Below are 20,184 nucleotides of genomic sequence, written 5' to 3'. Positions count from 1 at the left end.
TGTTCTTCTGTTTGACCTGCTAATCTAATTCAGTCTTCGGGTCAGTAAATGCACACTGTCGCGACTCAAAATTCTATCATTTCTTTTTGTCTGTGATAGGCATAAAGGAGCCCTTTTTAGATGACACAATAGCAATCTCAATTACACGGCCGATCACAAATACCAGTGCGTCCTCTTTGTTGGGTAGGTATTTACCTACCACCATGTGTATCCAAAACAATGCTAATGACCTCATGACAATTTCACAGGAAATCTGGTCAAACTGTAACTTCTTCTATTCCGGTATTTTGCCACGGCTCATGGGAGCCTGGGGTCCGCTTGACAACTAATCCCAAGAATTGACGTAGGCACTAGTTTTTACGAAAGCGACTGCCATCTGATCTGACCATCCAACCCTGAGGGTAAACTTGGCCTTATTGGGATGAGTCCGGTTTCCTCACGATGTTATCCTTCACTGAAAAGCGACTGGTAAATATCAAATGATATTTCGTACGTAAGTTCCGAAAAAATCATTGGTACGAGCCGGGGTTTGAACCCGCGACCTCCGGATTGCAAGTCGCACGCTCTTACAGCTAGGCCCCCAGCGCTTCAAACTGGTCAAAATGTAACATTACATATAATAAGCTGAAACGTATTTTTACAAAAAAAAATGTTGAAAATGTAATCATGTTCTTGTCCGCAGATCGTGGTGGAGCGATGGTGGTGCAAAGGTGAGAGCGCGCGGCGGGCGGCGCGCCCCGCCGGCGCCGGCGCATGGCACTCGCACGCACGCTGAGGTAAGTTCACACATTAACCCTTTGACCACCACAGTCGGCTATAGCCGACAACGACTACAGTATAAAATGAGCCTTAGTATATTCTGACAGTTTAAGCAAGTATATAAACTGTTGATGATCATGGATCCTTAAAAAATGCGAGATTACGAAGTATTAAATTAAGTTAATAAATTGGTTTGTTTCTATAGAAACTTAAAACTAATAATATTACCTTTAACCTTTTGAACGCCAAAAAGCGCATCCATTTGCCGTGCCACGGACGCCACGGGGGTAAAATTTAATTTTGTGAATAAATAATGCCAACGTGGAGTGTTTTTCAGTAGATTTTCATCAAAAAACGATCGACGTCAAATGCCGTCTTTGGCGTCGTTGTCACGATTTTGCGTTGACGTCAATTGCCGTCTGTGACGTTCAAAAGGTTAAAATACATTGTAAATATAACAATAAACATGATTTACAACATGGCGTGGCACGTGACGTACAGGCCATACAACTCTAGGTCGTGAAGGTCTAGTCTGCAATTTAATACGAAAATCCATTACGCTGTCTCATTATCTAAAGCGCCCATAAAATATAAGCCCACCAACAACATAATGCTTAGAAATAAAGGAAAAGTGAAAAAACTCACTAAGTATCTCGGTGGGACTCAACTCGCAACTCTGGGATACCAGCCCATGACGCTGCCAATTGAGCTATCGAGACTTACCCGATGACAGCGAATATTTTCATCAAATTATTCATATCCGTCTTAGTGATGCGCCTAGGGATATGTACAGCCTGGCAAAAAAGAGTAGAAATTAAAAAGTGGCAACACCGTATAGTGTCGTCCCTTTCAAATCAATTTATATAAGAGAACGAGACGACATACAGTGTTGCCACTTTTTAATTTCTACTCTTTTTTGCCAGGCTGTACCCTAGGAGCAGTACACAATCACCCATTGGGGAGCTAAGGTAATAAAAACATTTAAAAAGTAAAAACGGTACCGTTATCATTGGCGATTGTCCTATAAATAGACAGAAGGTAGTATAACTGCCGTATTCGAACTTCAAAATATTCATAAGAGACGACACATACTAGATACGTTATATTTTAGATATCAACTAGTTCTCTTTTGCAGCGCAATTCGGGCAACCAATGTCACTTTTACGTTAGATAGAGTAAGATATCTATTAGATGTGAATTGGATCTCTAAGTCATATCCTGTGGAAATCGTTCAAGAGTCTGCGATCATATATAACCATGGATACCGCCTTTAGGAACATTACCGTTCAAATTCTCGGGCCAAATTAGCACACATACACAATTACGCCTACATTCAAATAAGACGACGCGTTTACAGAGCCTGTAATCAAAGCTGGTAAACGAAATAATAGTCATCTTTATTACACTAATGGTACATAGCTAAGTGTAGATGAAATGCATATAATGTCAATAACTACCAATCAGCGACATTAATCCGCTAATAACCTTCTTGCTGTACGTACTGGCCGCTGAGAGTTCGCGGTTCATATTTGATTAGAATATGACTTGGACAGGGATAGGTTTATGCCATACAGTGAAGAACCAGTCAAATAATTCACGTATAATAATTTAATGCAGATTAAAAGATAACTAGTTAAAATGTTGTTATGACATGACAGACTAACTCAACATAAGTAAATATATCATTGTTGTATAAATGTATTCCGCTATAATAAGTATTTTGTATATTTTATTATCAATCTGCATGGCAGTGCGAAGTCACGTTCAGGTATAGTCTGTCGGTTTTTCTAAGATCAAGTACGCCATAGTAAATGTATGGCGAACTTGATCTTAGAAATCGGACTGGCTATACAGTCTGCAAAATTTACATGGGTACACGAATCGGGTCAAAAATATTTGAACAGGCGGAGTCACAATAAATCCCCACTTTTCAGAATATTTTATATGTTTATAGCCGGTCAAGCAAGTTTGTCAGTAGAAAAAGGTGCAAAATTAAAATTTTGTATAGGACCACAGCCGTTCGCGCGCTTACATTTTCTAAATTTGCCGCTCTTATAATATTTTAAACTTTCGCGTTTTGAACACATATTAACTCACATTATACGAAACGAAACTGATTTACGTCGGTAAATCAAGGTAATTGAATATAATCCGCGTTAGACCCGTCTATAATGTGAGTTAATATGTTTGCCGCTCTTTTCTACTGACGGAAACGGCTTGAGAGAGAACCTACCTACATATATGTGACAGTAGAGGGTGGATTCAAATGATCAACATTTTCAGATAATGTGTGTATTTGTTAAATTAATTCAGTGAAAGCATGATAGGAAAAATGTATCTACATATAGGAGACCGCGTATGATTATCTCACGGGTTATATCTCATGAATAGAACATATTCTAGATATCTTGCCAGGCATCCACTCAATTTCATGTCTCTCTAATTGGACAGCTTTTTTTCATAGTTCTCTACGAATAGCATCTTGTGGGAATCTGAATGGAAAGTAATGTAAAATGACAATACCAAATTTGATTATTAATTTGAAATAACTAGGTAGTTTTATTATAGCTCCATCTCATGAAATAAAAATGGAAAATACAAATCTGTAAGAAGGAATTTATTACTACATTTATAATTATATAGAAAATACCTAAACCAAACACAAGTTAATAAAATAGTCTACTTCATTTAGCATAACACCATCCCTATTATCCTCGCAATTTAAAAAGTCGTATGTTGTTATGAAAGTCGTATGCAGTTGTTACGTTTTAGCTTAGCACGGTAGTATTGAAAACAAATCGTCATGTTTTTTCCAAATTCTACTGAAGTTATCTGTTTACTACAAGTGAAAAGTGATTCCGCTGTCCTTGGTATGAACTAAAATAACTTCTGCACCACTTCACGACACATGAATATATTTTTAATTACAAAAAAACGTTGTTTTTATAAATCAATTTAGCCATTTGTCACTGACTGTCATCTCGGTCGTACTGAGATTGCCAATCGAGCAGTTTGTAAGTACCGCCTATCGCGGGGTAGTTTGCGTTGGGTCATAATTGAGCGGACAGAATACTTCCATGTATAGCATTTCGCTGGACAGGTTAGATCTACTATACTACTATCTATATACATATCGTTATCGTATCTTGGTGATGTCTAAAAGATATCTATTTCAAAATCCGAATCAGGTCCTAAGTTGTGTTGGTTGTGTAGGTGGCTGGTGCGATGGGTGGTCTGGTCTGCGCTGCTGTCGCTGGGCGCCGGGCTGGCCGGCCACGCTCCGTCGCTGACGCCGCCGCCCTGCCCCACGCATTGCATCTGCCTATCACAGTCACAGGTAAACATCGTCAGCATCGTGTATTTAAGAGCAGCTGCCGTATTCGAACTTCAAGATATTCACAAGAGACGACACGTACTAGATTCATTCTAGATACGTTATAGTTTCCAATGTCACTTTTATGTTAGATAGAGTAAGATATCTATTAGATGTGTATTGGATCTCTAAGTCATATCCTGTGGAAATCGTTCAAGAGTATCTCCAGAATCGCACAAATGTCAAATTTGACAGGTTAGATCTTAAACATATCGTTATCGTATCTTGGTGATGTCTAAAAGATATCTAATAGAGATCTATTTCAAAATCCGAATCGGGCCCCAGGGCTCTTGTCGGTGGAGTGATTTCCAAGTATCTCTATCCTGTGCTTACTCTTTGACCGCAGGATACGAATCAACGTTTACTTTAATTTTTACTTTGGCTTCACTGTCTTGCTCCCTGCTTCCTCTTTCCCTTCTATAACGTTCTGTATATCGTAAAAAGATATAGTCATGTCGTAGGTAAACTAATGTAAGGAGTAAAAACACCAAAAGCACCACATAGTACAATATTTATTAGGGAATCACAAATATGAGAATATAGTTCGGAAAATAATATGTCACGACGCTTCTCGCGTAGAACCAAACTAAGATGGACGACCACCTCTAGTGATGTGACCTTGCCGGTTATCGTAGTGATGTCAAACACCGATGAAATTGAAATTGAAATTGAAATTGAAATTGAAATTGAAATTAAAATTGAAATCGTTTATTGCATATCACATAGCAGGTACAGGTGTTCTTAAATATAAGCTGTTCATGTGACGCCCTGTTAGGGCACAGCAACATGGTTCCACATAGGACAACATACTAATAAAATCTAAAATTGTACATATTATTTACATATATTCCTAATAGTTATTTAATTATTTTACATTTTGATAATATCTTACACATACTAATTATAGATTTAGAATTACAAGTATCACTGCACCAAAGAGATATTATGTATCTTCAAAAAATTCTCTTATACTATAATAACATTTATTTAGCAGGAATGATTTTAGTTTCTTGCTGAACAGGCTTAGTTTATTCTCATTTTTTATGTTATTTGGGAGGTGATTATATATTTTTATGGACATATAGTGTGGGCTAGCTGTGACCAATTTCAGTTTAGAAAAAGGAAGCTTTAATTTATTTAAATTGCGGTCATTTCTTCTGGGTAGTGTTTCAGGAGAGTATAGTTCACTATGTTTTCTTACAAATTTGCTAGTCTCTAGAATATATATAGAGGTAAGGGTAAGTATTTTATATTTAACAAAAAATGGCTTACAGGATTCCATTTCGTCAATGTTGGCTAGGATTCTGACACATCTTTTTTGAAGTATGAATATTTTGTCTATGTCGGTACTATTACCCCATAAAACGAATGACGATCCCGCCCGCCGTTTAGCTCGGCCATCTCCTGACCCGACCTACGTCCCGTCAGGTCACTGTTATCAAGGCCGCCACTGAAGACTGCCGCAGCCAACGCAGTCGCAGCAAGCTGGGCCTTCACCAGGTGGCGGTAGCCTCCACCAGTTCATTACTGGTTGGCTCCTCCGTTGACTAAGTACTTACTATAAGCATGTTGTCATTAAACAATATCGATACCTACCTAATATGTACCTACTATTATATATTTATTATACAAAAGGTTAATGGTATATAAATAATCATACAAAAGTAACTTAAATATATCTAAATATTAAAATATTTTAATCTCAAAGACCTCCGCGGGCTGTACCAGGTACAAAGGTGCCCATGATACTTGCCGCGTTACCACGTTGGATAGCGATGGCCAGCCTTTGCACCTGGTACGAACCCGCGCGAGCATCAGAGGTCCTCTCCCTGATTCTACCTCCCACCTCATTTATAAAAGCTAATAATTTCGATTACACAATAATAATATGGAAACACGATAATACTCGTCGACGTGATCTTCCTCGCATTTGTGCCGGCTTTTCGCCACGGCTAATAGGAGCCTGGGGGTCCGATGGGCAACTAATATGAAAATTTAGCATAGATACTACTTTTTACGAAAGTGACTATATAGTATCTGACCTTCATACCCAGAGGAGAAACTAAGCTTTAATTAGATTAGTCCGATGTTTTCCTTCACCGAACAGCGACTGGTAAATATCAAATGATATATCGAAGGTACAGTCGACGTCAAAGATATGTCTACACTTTGCACCTTATTCCTTTGTAATAGGGCAAAAAAATTAAAAATATATTACATAAGTTCCGAAGAACTCATTGTTACGAGTAGCGGTTTGAGCCCTCTTCCTCCGTATTGAAAGACGCACGCTCTTACGGCTAGTGCACCAACGCTGTGCAAACACGATGATAATAATTATGTCGCCATAAAAATAAAAAAAATATTTAAAAAACCCAAATCCAATTAATGACATCTTCTAGTTCACATGTATGTATGTATGTATGTATTTACTTTATTGTACATAGAAATGAAACATGAGAAACACAGTTACAGAGTCAATTAAAGCTAAACTACTTACTTATTTTATTAGTTATTATTTAGTTAGTCACATGTTGTTGAGGATCTTACCGTATCCTTAGAGGTTTGCAAGGGCTGGTAAATAACCAGCTTATAGCTGGTAAATAAATATAAGCTTAATATGTCACGAGACTTTTCTGCATAAATTTAGATAAATAGCCTGTTTTTCTGTCCTACTTTTGATGTTTGCCTCCAATGTTTCATTAAGAGGTGACATTGAATACCTGCAAAGTCTACGGCCTTGTTATTAAAAGAAAAATTTCCGCTTTCATAAAAACGAAATATACCTCTCGCGTCATATGACAGTTCATAATCATTTGAACCGATCGCGAGAGTTTTCTCGACTCGGGGGCCGGATTTTTTGAATTTCGACCGCTCGATTTCGTGTGACTCCCTTCAATATTATCTCCACTACTAGGCATGTAAATTCTACTAATAGAACAGTATATGAGTGGTCAATACGTAATTTGGCAATACGTTTTTCAAAAACAGCATTTCGCCGTTTTTCATAGATTTTCGAGTGACAAAATCGTGCGCTCGAAATTTAAAAACTTGTTACGGGTTTAATTTTGTTTTGATACGACCTTGAAGATCGTTCACGCTGATTGGTGCATGCGAAGTATCAAATCAGTCAGTTAAGGTTCTATCAAAACCAATTGTTAAATATGAATCGATATACAGTGTGTAGTTTTGATACGACTACATACTTATTCTAAAGGTAGTTAGTATTATAGGTGGCAAAGCCACGTCGTTTTGTCGCGTATACTTCTTTTTTTTTAGCATTAGAAATTAGGTAAACAATCTTGATGTGTCTTTTAATTGAAAAACACATTTTAAAAATAAGTTACGGCAAATATGTAAAAATTATGAATCTAATACGATCATTTATATTCTTCTGCTTTCATAAATGATAGTTCTTGATTTTTAGTAACCGTTTTTCAATTAAAAGACATACCAAAATCGCTTACCTTCTTCCAAGTTCTTTCTAATGCTAAAAAAACGAACTATAAATAGTGTTTAGTTTTTCAAGTTTATATAAAATGCATAATTAGTCTGTAAGGTATTTGTAATATGGGCCTTATTGCCTGATTCAATATGTTAAATAAATAGGACTTAATGAATTGCTGGCGAGGTTGCGGAAGAGTACTTCGGCGTTCCTGGGACCTCGCCGTATAGCAGCGAGGCGGCAACAGAGGGGTTTCAGTGGGTAAAGCTGGGGTCTCATTAGCCCACAACAGGGAGTCCCACACGTAAAGCACTTCCCCTCGTAACAAAAGGCCTTAATCAATTAACTTTCATATATATTACTAAAATTATTCAACTTTTATTTTTCCTATAATAATTTTCAGCATAGCAGCATGTGTCTCGCAGCATTACTGCTGCACTCCAGTGTAACATACTTTTATTTATGTGTCTTAATTACTTGTCAATCATATTTTTACATTACAACATCAGAATATTATGGGAATATTTTTCAAACTGGTCCTCTTCCTAATTCTGAATAATTAGTATAAGATGGTTACGCTTTCGTCGTCTTTCATTGTGGACTTTGTTTTCTAATAAGTATGTGTAAAAGTGCAACCAACATACACATATCTGGTGGCCTAAAAGAAATTCTTGGTCGCTAGAAGCCACACCAATGTTCAAATGGCAGTGCCCTTATTTCTAAGAAGCATTATCTTGGTCTTTTCCCTTGGGAATCTATTTAGATACTTACGTCGTGAAAAGTTAAAGGAGTTTCTTAATGCAGGTATATAAATCATTGTGCTCTTATCTTATTACTGAATGCGCGCCTATGGGAAACGTTAATATATAATCCATAGACTTTTATTGAAAAAATAAATGTTATTGTTATAATAAGTGTTTAGGAGTATTTTAACATCAAAGTGGACGACCGCTAAAAACGCATTCGGTCTTCATTTTCCTATCTAGAAATTAATATTTTTATTTTATATTTATAATACTAGCCTATATGGTCTTCCACTGCTGGGAAAAGGTTTCTCTCGTCGATATCCATCCGTCTCGGTTTTGAGCGATCTCCGGCCAATCGGTCATCCCACCATCCGCAGCGTGGCTTTTTTTGCCCACCTCTGTGGGTGCATGTGGCAAACATGGCCGGCCCAGTCTCATTTCAGCTTGCCGGACTTAGCTCCAACATCGGAAATGCGCGTTTTTGAGCGCAGCGTAGAATTTCGGACTCAATGTATCAATGTCTATCCGTTTAACAACTCCTGCATGCTGCGCTCCATAGCTCTTTGGCAAACCTTCAGTTGGACCTTATGCCTTTTGTAATAAGGTTTACGAACTGTCAGTTAACAGCGAGGGCGATGGTATCAGCGTTTATAATTGTTTACGGAAGTCCGACATTGTTATATAAACACGTGGGTAAAATTAACGCCAAAGGACTACACAAACTCATGTCTACAGTGTAAATTTAATTATTTATTTTAATTAACGGAACAACTTTGTTTAAGCTCCTGAACAGCCAGATGAAACTCGTAACATAATAACATTATTTACACGTGTTCGACTGGGCTAATATAATAAATGAACACTTTCGTGTAGGAACAATACCATTAGTACGACGTGCGATGTAATTGCTTTCCGTTTGGCCTTTATATTTTCTTAAAGGATGATTCATGCTAGACCGGGCCGGGTCCGACATGTCATTTTCTATGGCACTTATCGGTAACCACGTGGTGCTTTTCAATAGAAAACAAAGCGCCGGAAGCTCCGACTCGGCCCCGGCCCGGTCTAGCGTAGTCATCCTTTATCGAATGAGTTAAGGGAAGTCGTTAGCAACTGTGGTTGAACAAGTTTCGTTTTTCCTCTTTGAATCGAAAGAAAATAAAGAGGGTTCGTTGATTCAGAGTATATAGAAATAACACGATGATTCCCGAATTAGAAAAAAAAAACACCTTAAAGAAAATAGTCTCAATACAGCTTAATGTGTGATTTCAAGTATGTAAGTGGGTGAAAATCTTTTCGTTGTCTTGTTTTTTGTTCCCAAAAATGTGACGTAGTGTAGCTTTTTGTATGGGATGAAATTTAGATTCTATTTTTTCCCATGTTAAATAATATAATCTATAGGTAAAAAGACATGCGATAGCACGTGACTTTATTTATTTATGATTTGAGAAGGAAAAAGCGTAACAGAGTGGTCAGAAACAAGACAACGAAAATAATTTTGACCCCCATTACATACCTTAAATCACATATGTAGCAATCACGCATTCTTAATCGATATTAAACTTTCGTGAGACATATTTTAAATTGTTTATACACGCATTCTTAGATGAGCATAATCAAAGCATCGATATATCGCTTTGGCATACTGTTTTGCAGCTTAACTTTTGTTTTATTTCCGTGATGGTATCAGGAGCCCAACGTTTCGCAACTTATAGTATTATTCAAGAAAGAAGGGTACGCATAAATGCCATCTTAAACATACAATTTTGTATGTATGGAGATAACACTAGTCACCGTAACCGTGGCGTTTGAACAATACTATAGTCTAGCGGCGAAAGGTTAAAAAGTGACCCAGAGCAAGCGTTATAATGTCAATAACCATGAACATCATACGCCTGCAACTCTGCAGGATTAAATGAGATAGGTAAAATCTGTCTGTGAATTGCTCAACGCTCGGACCTGAAACGTGCCTGAATAATTATGCGATTATTATGGCCCACGAGCTCTGTCAATACTCAATCCAGCGGGGGCTTGCGTTGCGTGCAATTCAAAGTAGATTGCACAATTCTCGACTGCAGGCAAAACAAGGGCACTGCCAGCGGTAGGCATACTGGCTTAAATTGAATTCCTCAAATTCCCGATTTACACATTACTCTCTGTCCCATTGAAATCATGTTGGCTTAGAAAATATTATACATTAATATTAAATAGGTATCTATATCGGATTATGGGATATTTGATCGCCAAATGATTTTAATATTTATATAATTTCTATAGAAATGGAATTATGGCCAAAGGGAAAGAAGAACATGTTAAAAAAACTGAATTTGGCATTTCGAAAGTAGGTAACTATGAATATAAGTATGTTTTTCAGTACACCATTTGCTACATTACGACACATTACTTAAAAACTACGTCGAAAATTTAAAGGGCCAGTCGCAATTCGTGTCGATTTAAAACACTGCCTTCGGTTGTTTTAAAATTCGTCTCTCGTTGCGAATTTCCTATCTTTCGCACTATTAATCCTTGTTTCTTATTTTTCTTTCATGTAATCTTTCACCCCCTTAAGAGTTGATTTTCCAAAATTTCATTGTATATAACAACAAAAGTGTTGCGCCTTTTTGCTTGTATAAAATAAACGTTGCTGCCTAATATTTTAGATGCGCGATAAATAATAAGCCTATTTCTCAATATATCTATGTAAGTTAATAGAATTAGAACGACTACTGCTATGTATGAATACTGGTATACATAGAGGTGACAAAATTCAATTGTTGTTAGGTAGTTAATATCCGATTATTTGTGAAGCTTAGGTTCGAAACGATTCAATCAAAACATGGACGTGCGTCAGAGTAGATCGGGGATATTTGGAAAAGGATTAATTTTATCTGCAAAGGGAATATCACAATCTGCAATAAGCGGCTGTGACGCGACGAAACCAATCTGTCAATATTATCATAGGGATTTTGCTCTTCCCGTAGCGAGTGTTGGCACATTCTTTTTATTTTTATGGTTTTTATCTTTCGCGGTCGCACGCTTAGGTATTAGTTTTATTTAATGTGACTTTGCTCTTTTATAAGTGAATATTTTAACGCTGAAATTGGGTTAGAGAAACAGAGACAAAAATACAGAATGATTTTTAAACCGAGATTAGTCTGATAGTTGGCCATAAAATTTTGGAAATTTGAAGAATTTGGAAGATATTATTTTTAACAATGTTTATCATTAAAATGCACCCACTATAAAACAATTCAACTGCAGTAGGTATTCAAGTATACGACTATCCCACCAAAAACATTCTGTAAAAAACTAGCCAAGTCTCGATGGAGCTGCTTGTTTATCTCTAAAAAGTAATGAAATCTAGACAAAGTCGTGCCAAGTCTAAGGTTCCTTACTGCGATTTCTTTATTATTATAGTTAATGTTGTGTGACTTGGCCGTTGACGGGTACACAAGGGTACAAAACCAGGTGCTCCATGACACCATTGCACCAATCTGTCGCCAGAACCGCTACCCATTGACGATGGAAAATTGCCACTTGGAAAACGTTGATTCAATAACCAGTCAATTGTAGGCTTGATAAAGCTGCGTATTTCAATAATACTTATGTATGGGCGAGCCTGAAACAAACACTTATTTTTGGTGCAATGGCAGATTGGTGCAATGGTGTCATGGAGCACCTGGTTTTGTACCCTTGTGTACCCTTCAACGGCCAAGTCACACAACATTAACTATAATCATAAAGAAATCGCAGTAAGGAACCTTAGACTTGGCACGACTTTGTCTAGATTTCATTACTTTTTAGAGATAAACAAGCAGCTCCATCGAGACTTGGCTAGTTTTTTACAGAATGTTTTTGGTGGGATTTCACTTCTTTTTGTAGAAACGCCGATTTTGATTTATTTTATTAGATTTTCTTATTTAACACATTTTTTTTCTTTTTAGGAGTGGTTTTTTTATTATTACAAATCTTTCTTTTCTTTTTTTCCGTTTCTGATTCTTGTACAGTAGCAACAGTTTTTCGTATTGCCCATTCATTAAATCTAATAATTAAATAATAATCAGTAATCCGTCACTAATCATCATATAATGACTTGGCAATCGCATATAATGCTTTACTCGTACCGTACTCGTAAATGTGTGTAATGCTCAAACTGCAATTAGCGCTAGCGTTATGTTCAATTAGAATTATTTTTAATAGGTGACGATGATCCTTTTGTCATTATGCAGCCGTGCGATGGCCAAGTCATTATACGTATTACAAATTAAAGATATCTTATTGATACGGTTTTAACACCCCCTGGCACTGATTAAAATAACCGACTTGGTTTCACATTACATCTCAAAACTTTTTTGTAGTAAAAGCGTTGCGAGACTTGCACCTTTTTACATGTAATGTTTTTGATGGCATCTCATCTCTTTTTGTAGGCAGTCCTTCTTTTCGGGTACTCATACCCATACTATGTATACACATATCATAACTAAACATATCTTCATTCATACTCACATCGTACATCGTAGTGTACCTTTACTTTACTTTACCTACTATTTGTAGGAACTGCAACAGTAACTTTGTAATATCATATATTTATATGGGATTACAAACTTACTTATGCAGTTCTTAGATCTTTAAAACGTGACTGATATTGCAATATTTTTAGGTTTTCCCTTTATGTGGCCATTAAACCCTAACTCTGTACCAAATTTCAGCTCTCTGAGTTTATGGGAAGTACTAGTTCTATTCTGATGATCATGAGTGAGTTTCATAAATGCGAAACTTTGCTTTCGCTTAACTTCGGAACTAAATGACCTACAGACTTGAAATTTTGGATTTTAAGTATGTGATTATAGCTTACTGGATGTCCAAAATTTCTGCGTTCTGGTCTTATCCAGAGGTTCTCAAATAGGGGCCTGAAAATGCGGCGAAATGGTTCCAGTAAAGGATGATACGGCAGTGTTTGCTTCGCGCTCGACTTGGCGGGGGCACTGCCGTGCCCCCCGATTATGTTCCACAATACGGTCAAAAATAGTAGGTACAGAGTTAGACCAAGACACGTCTGCAACGATTTTGATAGCACACGTAGCACTCGCAGTGCAAGTGTTATTTATACATCATAAATTCATAGAATTTTCACGTTTAAAATACCTGGTCTTTCTTGGGCCTGAATTCTTAGTGTTTGTTAATTATTGTGTTAATGTCGGCGGGCGATCGTAAGATCAGGGAGATCGTAATGTTCCTGTGTGTAACATGGGTACGTTAGGTGTCTTCAGATGCCCGAAGGGCAAACTTCCCAGAAATAGGAGCCCTCCGTGGACTCAGGGAACGAGTCAAAGATTTTCACGTTTCACGATATGCCTAGGAATTTCACGATATACCTGATCTTACGATCGGCCGCCGATATTAACATTATATTTATCATGATGTCATATATTGTAGCATGCGTGTTCGTATTGCAGGTGGTGTGCAACAGCGCGAGCCTGCGCGGCGTGCCGTCGGCGCTGAGCCCCGCGGTGACGCAGCTGTCGCTGTCGCGCGCCGACCTGCGCGTACTCCGCTCCGACGCCTTCGCGCATCTCCGCCAGCTCCGCCGCCTCGCGCTCGACGCCTGCAACCTCACGCGCATCCGCCCCTTCGCCTTCCGCGGTCTGCCTAGGCTGAAAGAGCTCTACATCCAACACACTCCCCTCGCCACCGTCGACGCGTTCGCGTTCGCAGCCCTACAAAACATCACTTCCATCGTCCTAACGCACAACAGAATCGCACAAGTCGAGGGGTACGCTTTCGCCGGTACTAACTTCATTAAGTTCATATCTCTTAGACACAATCCGCTTAGAAAAATACTGGCTCATGCGTTTTCGGGGTTAAACGACGTGGCACAAATCGAACTACCTTCCGGCATTAGATCAATCGAGCCGCAAGCATTCGCGGGACTAGAAAGCGTCGGCGTCTTGGAACTGGCTTACATGGACTTGCCGGCGCTTCAAGCGGACACATTTCGAGGATTGACTCGAGTTGGGAAGCTGGCGTTGCGGGAATCCGATCTCGGTATTATTCGCGTAGGAGCTTTCGACGGTCTGCAGCGAGTCGACACGCTCGAAATGTGTAATAATAAAATTGATAGAATTGAGGAGCTTTCATTAGTGCAAAATAACAGCGTACGTAACTTTAGACTGACCGGGAATCATATGTTGGAAACCCCGGAATCCGTCATGTTGGAAGTGGATATCTTAGTCATCCGTGGTAATCACCTTCCGTGCGAGTGTGGTAGGGATCCCCTAGCCAATCCATTAGCGTTGACGCAGGGTTTCGCGGAGGAGAATTTTTGTATTTCACCGCTGAAGGTGCGGGGGCGAAGTTTGGCGAGCGCGGCGGGAGCTGTGTGCCGGGGCGAGGCGGGCGGGAGCGCGCGAGCGCGCGCAGCGGCGGGCACGGGCGCGCGCTCGGCGCGCTCCGAGCACTGCCTGGCTCCACCACACCTCGCGCTCTTTATCACTGCCTTCGCTTTCCTCGCCAACAGCTAACCGCCTTCCGTGTTCAAGTGGGTACTTACCTTTATGTACATATTGTAATATAAAGTACCTAAGTATAATGATGTCAAATATTTTACATTGAAAAGGTCCGTTCATTGAGTATACGTTGGACCATGATTAAAATTTGACTTTTCAAATTTTGTTTAATTTTTTTCTCACTGATTGTTCTTAGATACGCATATTCTCCCCTCTTTGGTGATTAATTTAGCTGATTGTCTCGAAACTTAGACAGCGGATAGTCAATGAGTTTTCAAAACGATAAATCATACGTAAGTGATGATTTATGACTTATGACCGAATAAAAATAGCGTTTTATCTTTACTTCCAGTCAATTAGCGGTCGCCATCCGATAGGGCTGAGTAATGCGCCGTCGTCGCATCCGCACAAGCGGGAAATATACTTCCACTTACTAAGGGCAGCTTAATATCCTCTTCTCATCCAATACGCGTTGTCTTGAGATGTGGACCCAAATTTGTTTACAATAAGGTTGAATTTAGAACGAGGTCATATATTACGATACGGGTTTTCGAAAGAAAGAAATTAAATAATACCTATATTTGCACTTGTGCGGATAATTACAAATTATTATAACAAAAAAAAAACTTCTGATGTTGGTTGTAGTAACATCTATTGTGAAAAAGTAAATGCACTACGACAACAATGAAACTCGAATAATTATTCTGACGTTGACGCATGGAATGGTGTTAATTTTTGTCCATTGCGGTTTATTGGTATTCGAGGCATGCAAATGTGATTACAGCGAACCATTGTGTGGTAGACTGCTAGACTGTTCACATTTCCGATTATTTTAGATAATTTTTACACTTTTAGTATGTACTTAAATAATGAATAAGACTTTTTAGGGTCGCATTGTTAGGCAAAGAATTTCAGCAAGTCTCGATTTTATTTAATTGTTTCTTTTCCAGCTATTTGGTAAAAAAGGTATCAAAGTCGTCTTGCCGTTTTAGTTACTGAAACTTTGGCACTGGGCTGCTGTTTGGAGCTTAATTTTGGAGGTACATACAACAGTCTGAAGGTGCGGACTCTCACCAAATTGTAAGTATTTCAATGCTTCACTCATAAAACGGTAAATACGAACATAAATAGTAAAGAAAGTAGTAGTTGTTGTGTTTGTACCGCTAGCGGGATAAATATATAACTAGACAACACCGAGTACTTGTCGCGCTGTCGATACCTATGTCGCTAATTCAGCCGCCGCTCCTGCCGTCTGGATAGTTTGGCCAATGTTCGTGTCGGCAAAAGTGCTGACACACGTGGCGTCCCAAAGTATACACGTAGTACACTTATCCTTCTCCCAAGGTATAAGTGTCAGCTTGTCAGGCCTTTTGCCATCGGTGTGGCTTAGGCCTGGAAGTTTTTTGTGATATTATGTAGGGCATGGTGATGTGGAAATCTCCCCGCACATTGATAACAACTCTAACTCCCGCACTGTTCCGGAAAACAATGATATTTCTTAAAACTATAGATAGATTCTTACCGAACCCGGTGTGTGTTTAAATAGGTAGGCAGGTACTAATTCCATCAGTAAAGATATAAAAGCAAAAGAAAAGATACCTAACAGTTTATTTTACTTAATACAATGCATGGTAGGTACTGACAATAAAATTAGCATGAAAAAGTCCCAAATAAAAATTGTGTGTAAAATGTTACGGTTTAAACACATTAAATGGGTTTGCTAATGACCCATAAACGTATCGGAGCCATTACGATGGTATTTTATTATTGAAGAACCTGAAAACCCCATTCAACTGCTCGAGTGATTTGAAACCCATTTAAAGTACAATAAGGGATCAGACTGGCTAGTCAAATGAGAAACTTTTACGAAGTTTCAAGTCGATTCATGGCGCGTATTCTGATTGCAATAAGATGCTATCAGTTTGATCTGTAATTGTTATGGATATCAAATTCATAACGCAATTACAATCAGAATATAGGCGTATTCGTTATCAGTATGAAGTTTGTATGAATTAACAACATAATGAACATATTTCGGAGGAGTCAATCGTATTCGTTTTAGGATCTTGTAACATTAAAAATTATTAGATGTGCAGATATAATAATATGTCGTCGTATGCAGTACGGCCACATCTAAAAGCAACAATACACGATAAAAGTGGCGGATAATTCAGAAAAGGGATTAATTCTTATCATACAGTATCACTTATACTGTATAATATTTTTGAATTCTTTTCGGAATTATCCGATTTCTGAAAGCACCCAAATAAACCTTATGCAGAAACATGTTCTTAAGATGTGTCCAAAATCGTAGAAGAATTATTTATAATATTAGCTATAGTAGTTTATGTAACAATTTACTACATTTAAAGGCATTAAAATGAAATACGAGTGTGGGTTTATGACACGAACAAAGTTAGTTTCATAACAGGATCACACGGGTGTTTGAATACCTAATTATGTACTGTTACAGACACTGTTATATCTAAACTCATATAATAAGCTATATATAGAGTCGGACCAAGAATAGCCTGAAGCGGATTTGATCAAGCCCATGCACCATGCAGCGTAAGTGTTATTTTAAACTTCAAACTTCTATGAAATTATGACGCATAAATGACACTTGCACTGCGTGGGCTATCAAATCCGCTGCAGACTTTTTGCTTGGGACCGTCGTTGCAGCATCGTTGCTCTGTCGCAGATATCAGATGGCGTCTTGGAAATATCTCGATCGCTCATTTTACACCAAAGTTGTGGTACCTATACGAGTAGTAAGTTTATAAACAACAAAACAAACTAATATTATACAATCTAAAAGACAAACTGAACCCCAAATAGCGGTAAATAAAAACTTTTTCAAGCATGTCACGCAAGCTTTTTTTTAAATTCAGAGACAAACTATACCCTGTTGAATTGTGTGTAACAACAGTGGTCACAAGCAATCCGCAAATTATCAAGCGATTAGGCTAGTCAATCACAAAATGGTGGTTGACTGATGAACAGGACAGACCCGCTACCGCGAAAACCGAAATTCGCAAATTACGGGGATCTTTCTCTTTTACTCCAATGAAGGCGTAGAGTGACAGAGAAAAATCCCCGCAATTTGCGAACTTAGATTTTCGCGGTTATAGCCCAGGTCACCCAGGTCTTTCAGTCTTAATTCTGATCAATGATCATTCATTCTACCTACATTATACACTTTGTCTACGTTAAGGTATTTGCACCTTGGGCCAAATTCGACATGTGCAACTGTCAGATTTCGCATCCACGTCAAATCAACAGTTGATTTTATTGCATACTGAGTGTTGATTCCATCAACGCTGGATAATATCATTTGGTACAACCAAAACTCAACTCTAAACTAAGGTTGGTTCGGTTTGGTTTGCTTGTCACCCTAACTATGGATTGTTAATGTCAAATTTTGACATTGTACGTATTCGGGAACTTATGATTTTTCCCTCATCAACGGGAGATCAACACGATACGTCAAACGTCGCTTGTCGAATAGGGGTCCTTATTTGTCAAAAATTTTTTTGACTGCGAGACAAGTCTTCTATTACGTGTTACATTTTTGATGGGCGTAGTTTTGTATACTTAGGGTCAGCACATGCCCATGCCATCGTAGCCTGAGCCGAGGAAACGGGAGTGTGTTCCGCATCGAGCCCCAAGCACTTATGGGAGACTAAAGAGGATCCCCTACAACTGGAGCCCATGCGATGTTTAACTGCCTCAAGCTTGTCTACAGGTGGCGGTGCTTTGTATTAACCACAGTAAGCTTGGTTCACACAGGAAGCGCCGTGGAGCCCGATTCGGATTTTGAAATAGACATCTATTAGATATCTTTTAGACATCACCAAGATACGATAACGATATGTTTAAGATCTAACCTATCAAATTTGACATTTGCGCGATTCTGGAGATACTCATGAACGATTTTCACAGGATATGACTTTTTAAGTAGATATCCAATTCACATCTAATAGATATGTTACTCTATCTAACGTAAAAGTGACATTGGTTGCCCGAATTGCGCTGCAAAATAGAACTCGTTGATATCTAAACTATAACGTATCTAGAATGGATCTAACGTGTCGTCTCTTGTGAATATCTTGAAGTTCGAATACAGCAGTTGCTTCATTAACGCCACATCGATCGAACAGTGTTTACTCCCGCATACAAAACATTTAATTAACAAGATATTACATTTACGTTATGTGTGATATTGAGCAAGCTGTGCCGTCCGTGTGTTTTATGTAACAAAGAAGCTTATGTTACGTGTGTAGCCTCACCATAAGGCCATGATAAGAACAAAGCGGAACCACGTGGACAATTGGAATACAAATTCTAAGTCCGTATTATCAGGGCACGACCTTGGTCTGCAATATAATCGGAGCTACGGCACGGCGAGAGTTCGGAATTAAGCATCTTGTTAATTAAATGTTGGAGAGATCGATACAGCGTTAATGAGGCGCGTCGCGCCCCGACATGTGTGAACCGAGCTTCACGTGACCGCACTTCCTGGCACGAGCGTGGCGGATTTTGTGTTACCTACTATAATTTAACAATGTACATATGTACTGATAATCGTATTAGATAACATGATAGTTAAAGGACAACCTTTACCCCACGAATTAATCTTTACCCGTGTATGTCGTGTGTGTGTGTGTTCGTGTCATGTATACGAAACTCACTGGTTACCGCTCTATCATAATGCACAGTAAATTAGCCCTCAGAACTCTTAACAGGGCTCGCGGTAACAAATGAATACGAAGAATCGCCGTTTTAAGGATTCCGAAGCCAAAATGGCTTAAACGGAACCCTATAAATAGTTTCGTCATTAAGAGTGTACTCTTAATGACATGCCAAAAAAATTTTTTGATTCCGCGAATACCTCATATTGGAAAGTGAAAAATATTGTGTCCCTGTAACTTTTGAACCAAGCGTGCAAAAAAAAAAAGATAAATTATAGACAATAAAGCTGAATAAAATCAGAGCCGTGCGATTTAATTTGCGCTCTACCTAAATGCCAAAAAAAGGACCAGCTATTTAAAACAAAAGACGAGTGGAAAAGGCAATTTTTTTTATTACCGGCCAGTGCACAATTTGGCTGCAGCGTGCAGCCTTGCCATGTTACACTTGTTATAGATATTCTATTCCCTTTGTTATAGGTAGACGTCCAAGTGCTCGTCACTGTCCCCGTACATATCATCTTTAAACATAAGTCACCAGAGATGACAGCAAGGCGATGAATTTTTTCCTGAAAGTTATCATAAATATTTCACGTTAATAAAAAAAGAAAACATTTGGCTGGCAGATATACGGATGCTTGCTTGAAACAAAAATAAAACCATTTCTATCAAA

The 20,184-nt window shown here is 38.4% G+C and overlaps 1 protein-coding gene across 1 annotated transcript; it reads left to right on the top strand.

Annotated features, from left to right (window-relative positions):
• Positions 1-677: 677 nt before the first annotated feature.
• On the top strand, positions 678-15,007 carry LOC134666417 (chondroadherin-like). The gene is made up of 3 exons (XM_063523553.1): positions 678-776; positions 3,973-4,096; positions 13,774-15,007. The coding sequence occupies exons 1-3, from the start codon at positions 754-756 to the stop codon at positions 14,836-14,838; spliced, it is 1,212 nt and encodes a 403-aa protein (XP_063379623.1). The 5' UTR covers positions 678-753; the 3' UTR covers positions 14,839-15,007.
• The last annotated feature ends 5,177 nt before the right edge of the window (positions 15,008-20,184 follow it).

The sequence above is a fragment of the Cydia fagiglandana genome, chromosome 8, assembly GCF_963556715.1.
Source record: "Cydia fagiglandana chromosome 8, ilCydFagi1.1, whole genome shotgun sequence".
Taxonomy (NCBI): Eukaryota; Metazoa; Arthropoda; class Insecta; order Lepidoptera; family Tortricidae; genus Cydia; species Cydia fagiglandana.
Note: the sequence above shows the minus strand (reverse complement) of the source record. Positions and strands in the feature narration are given on the sequence as shown.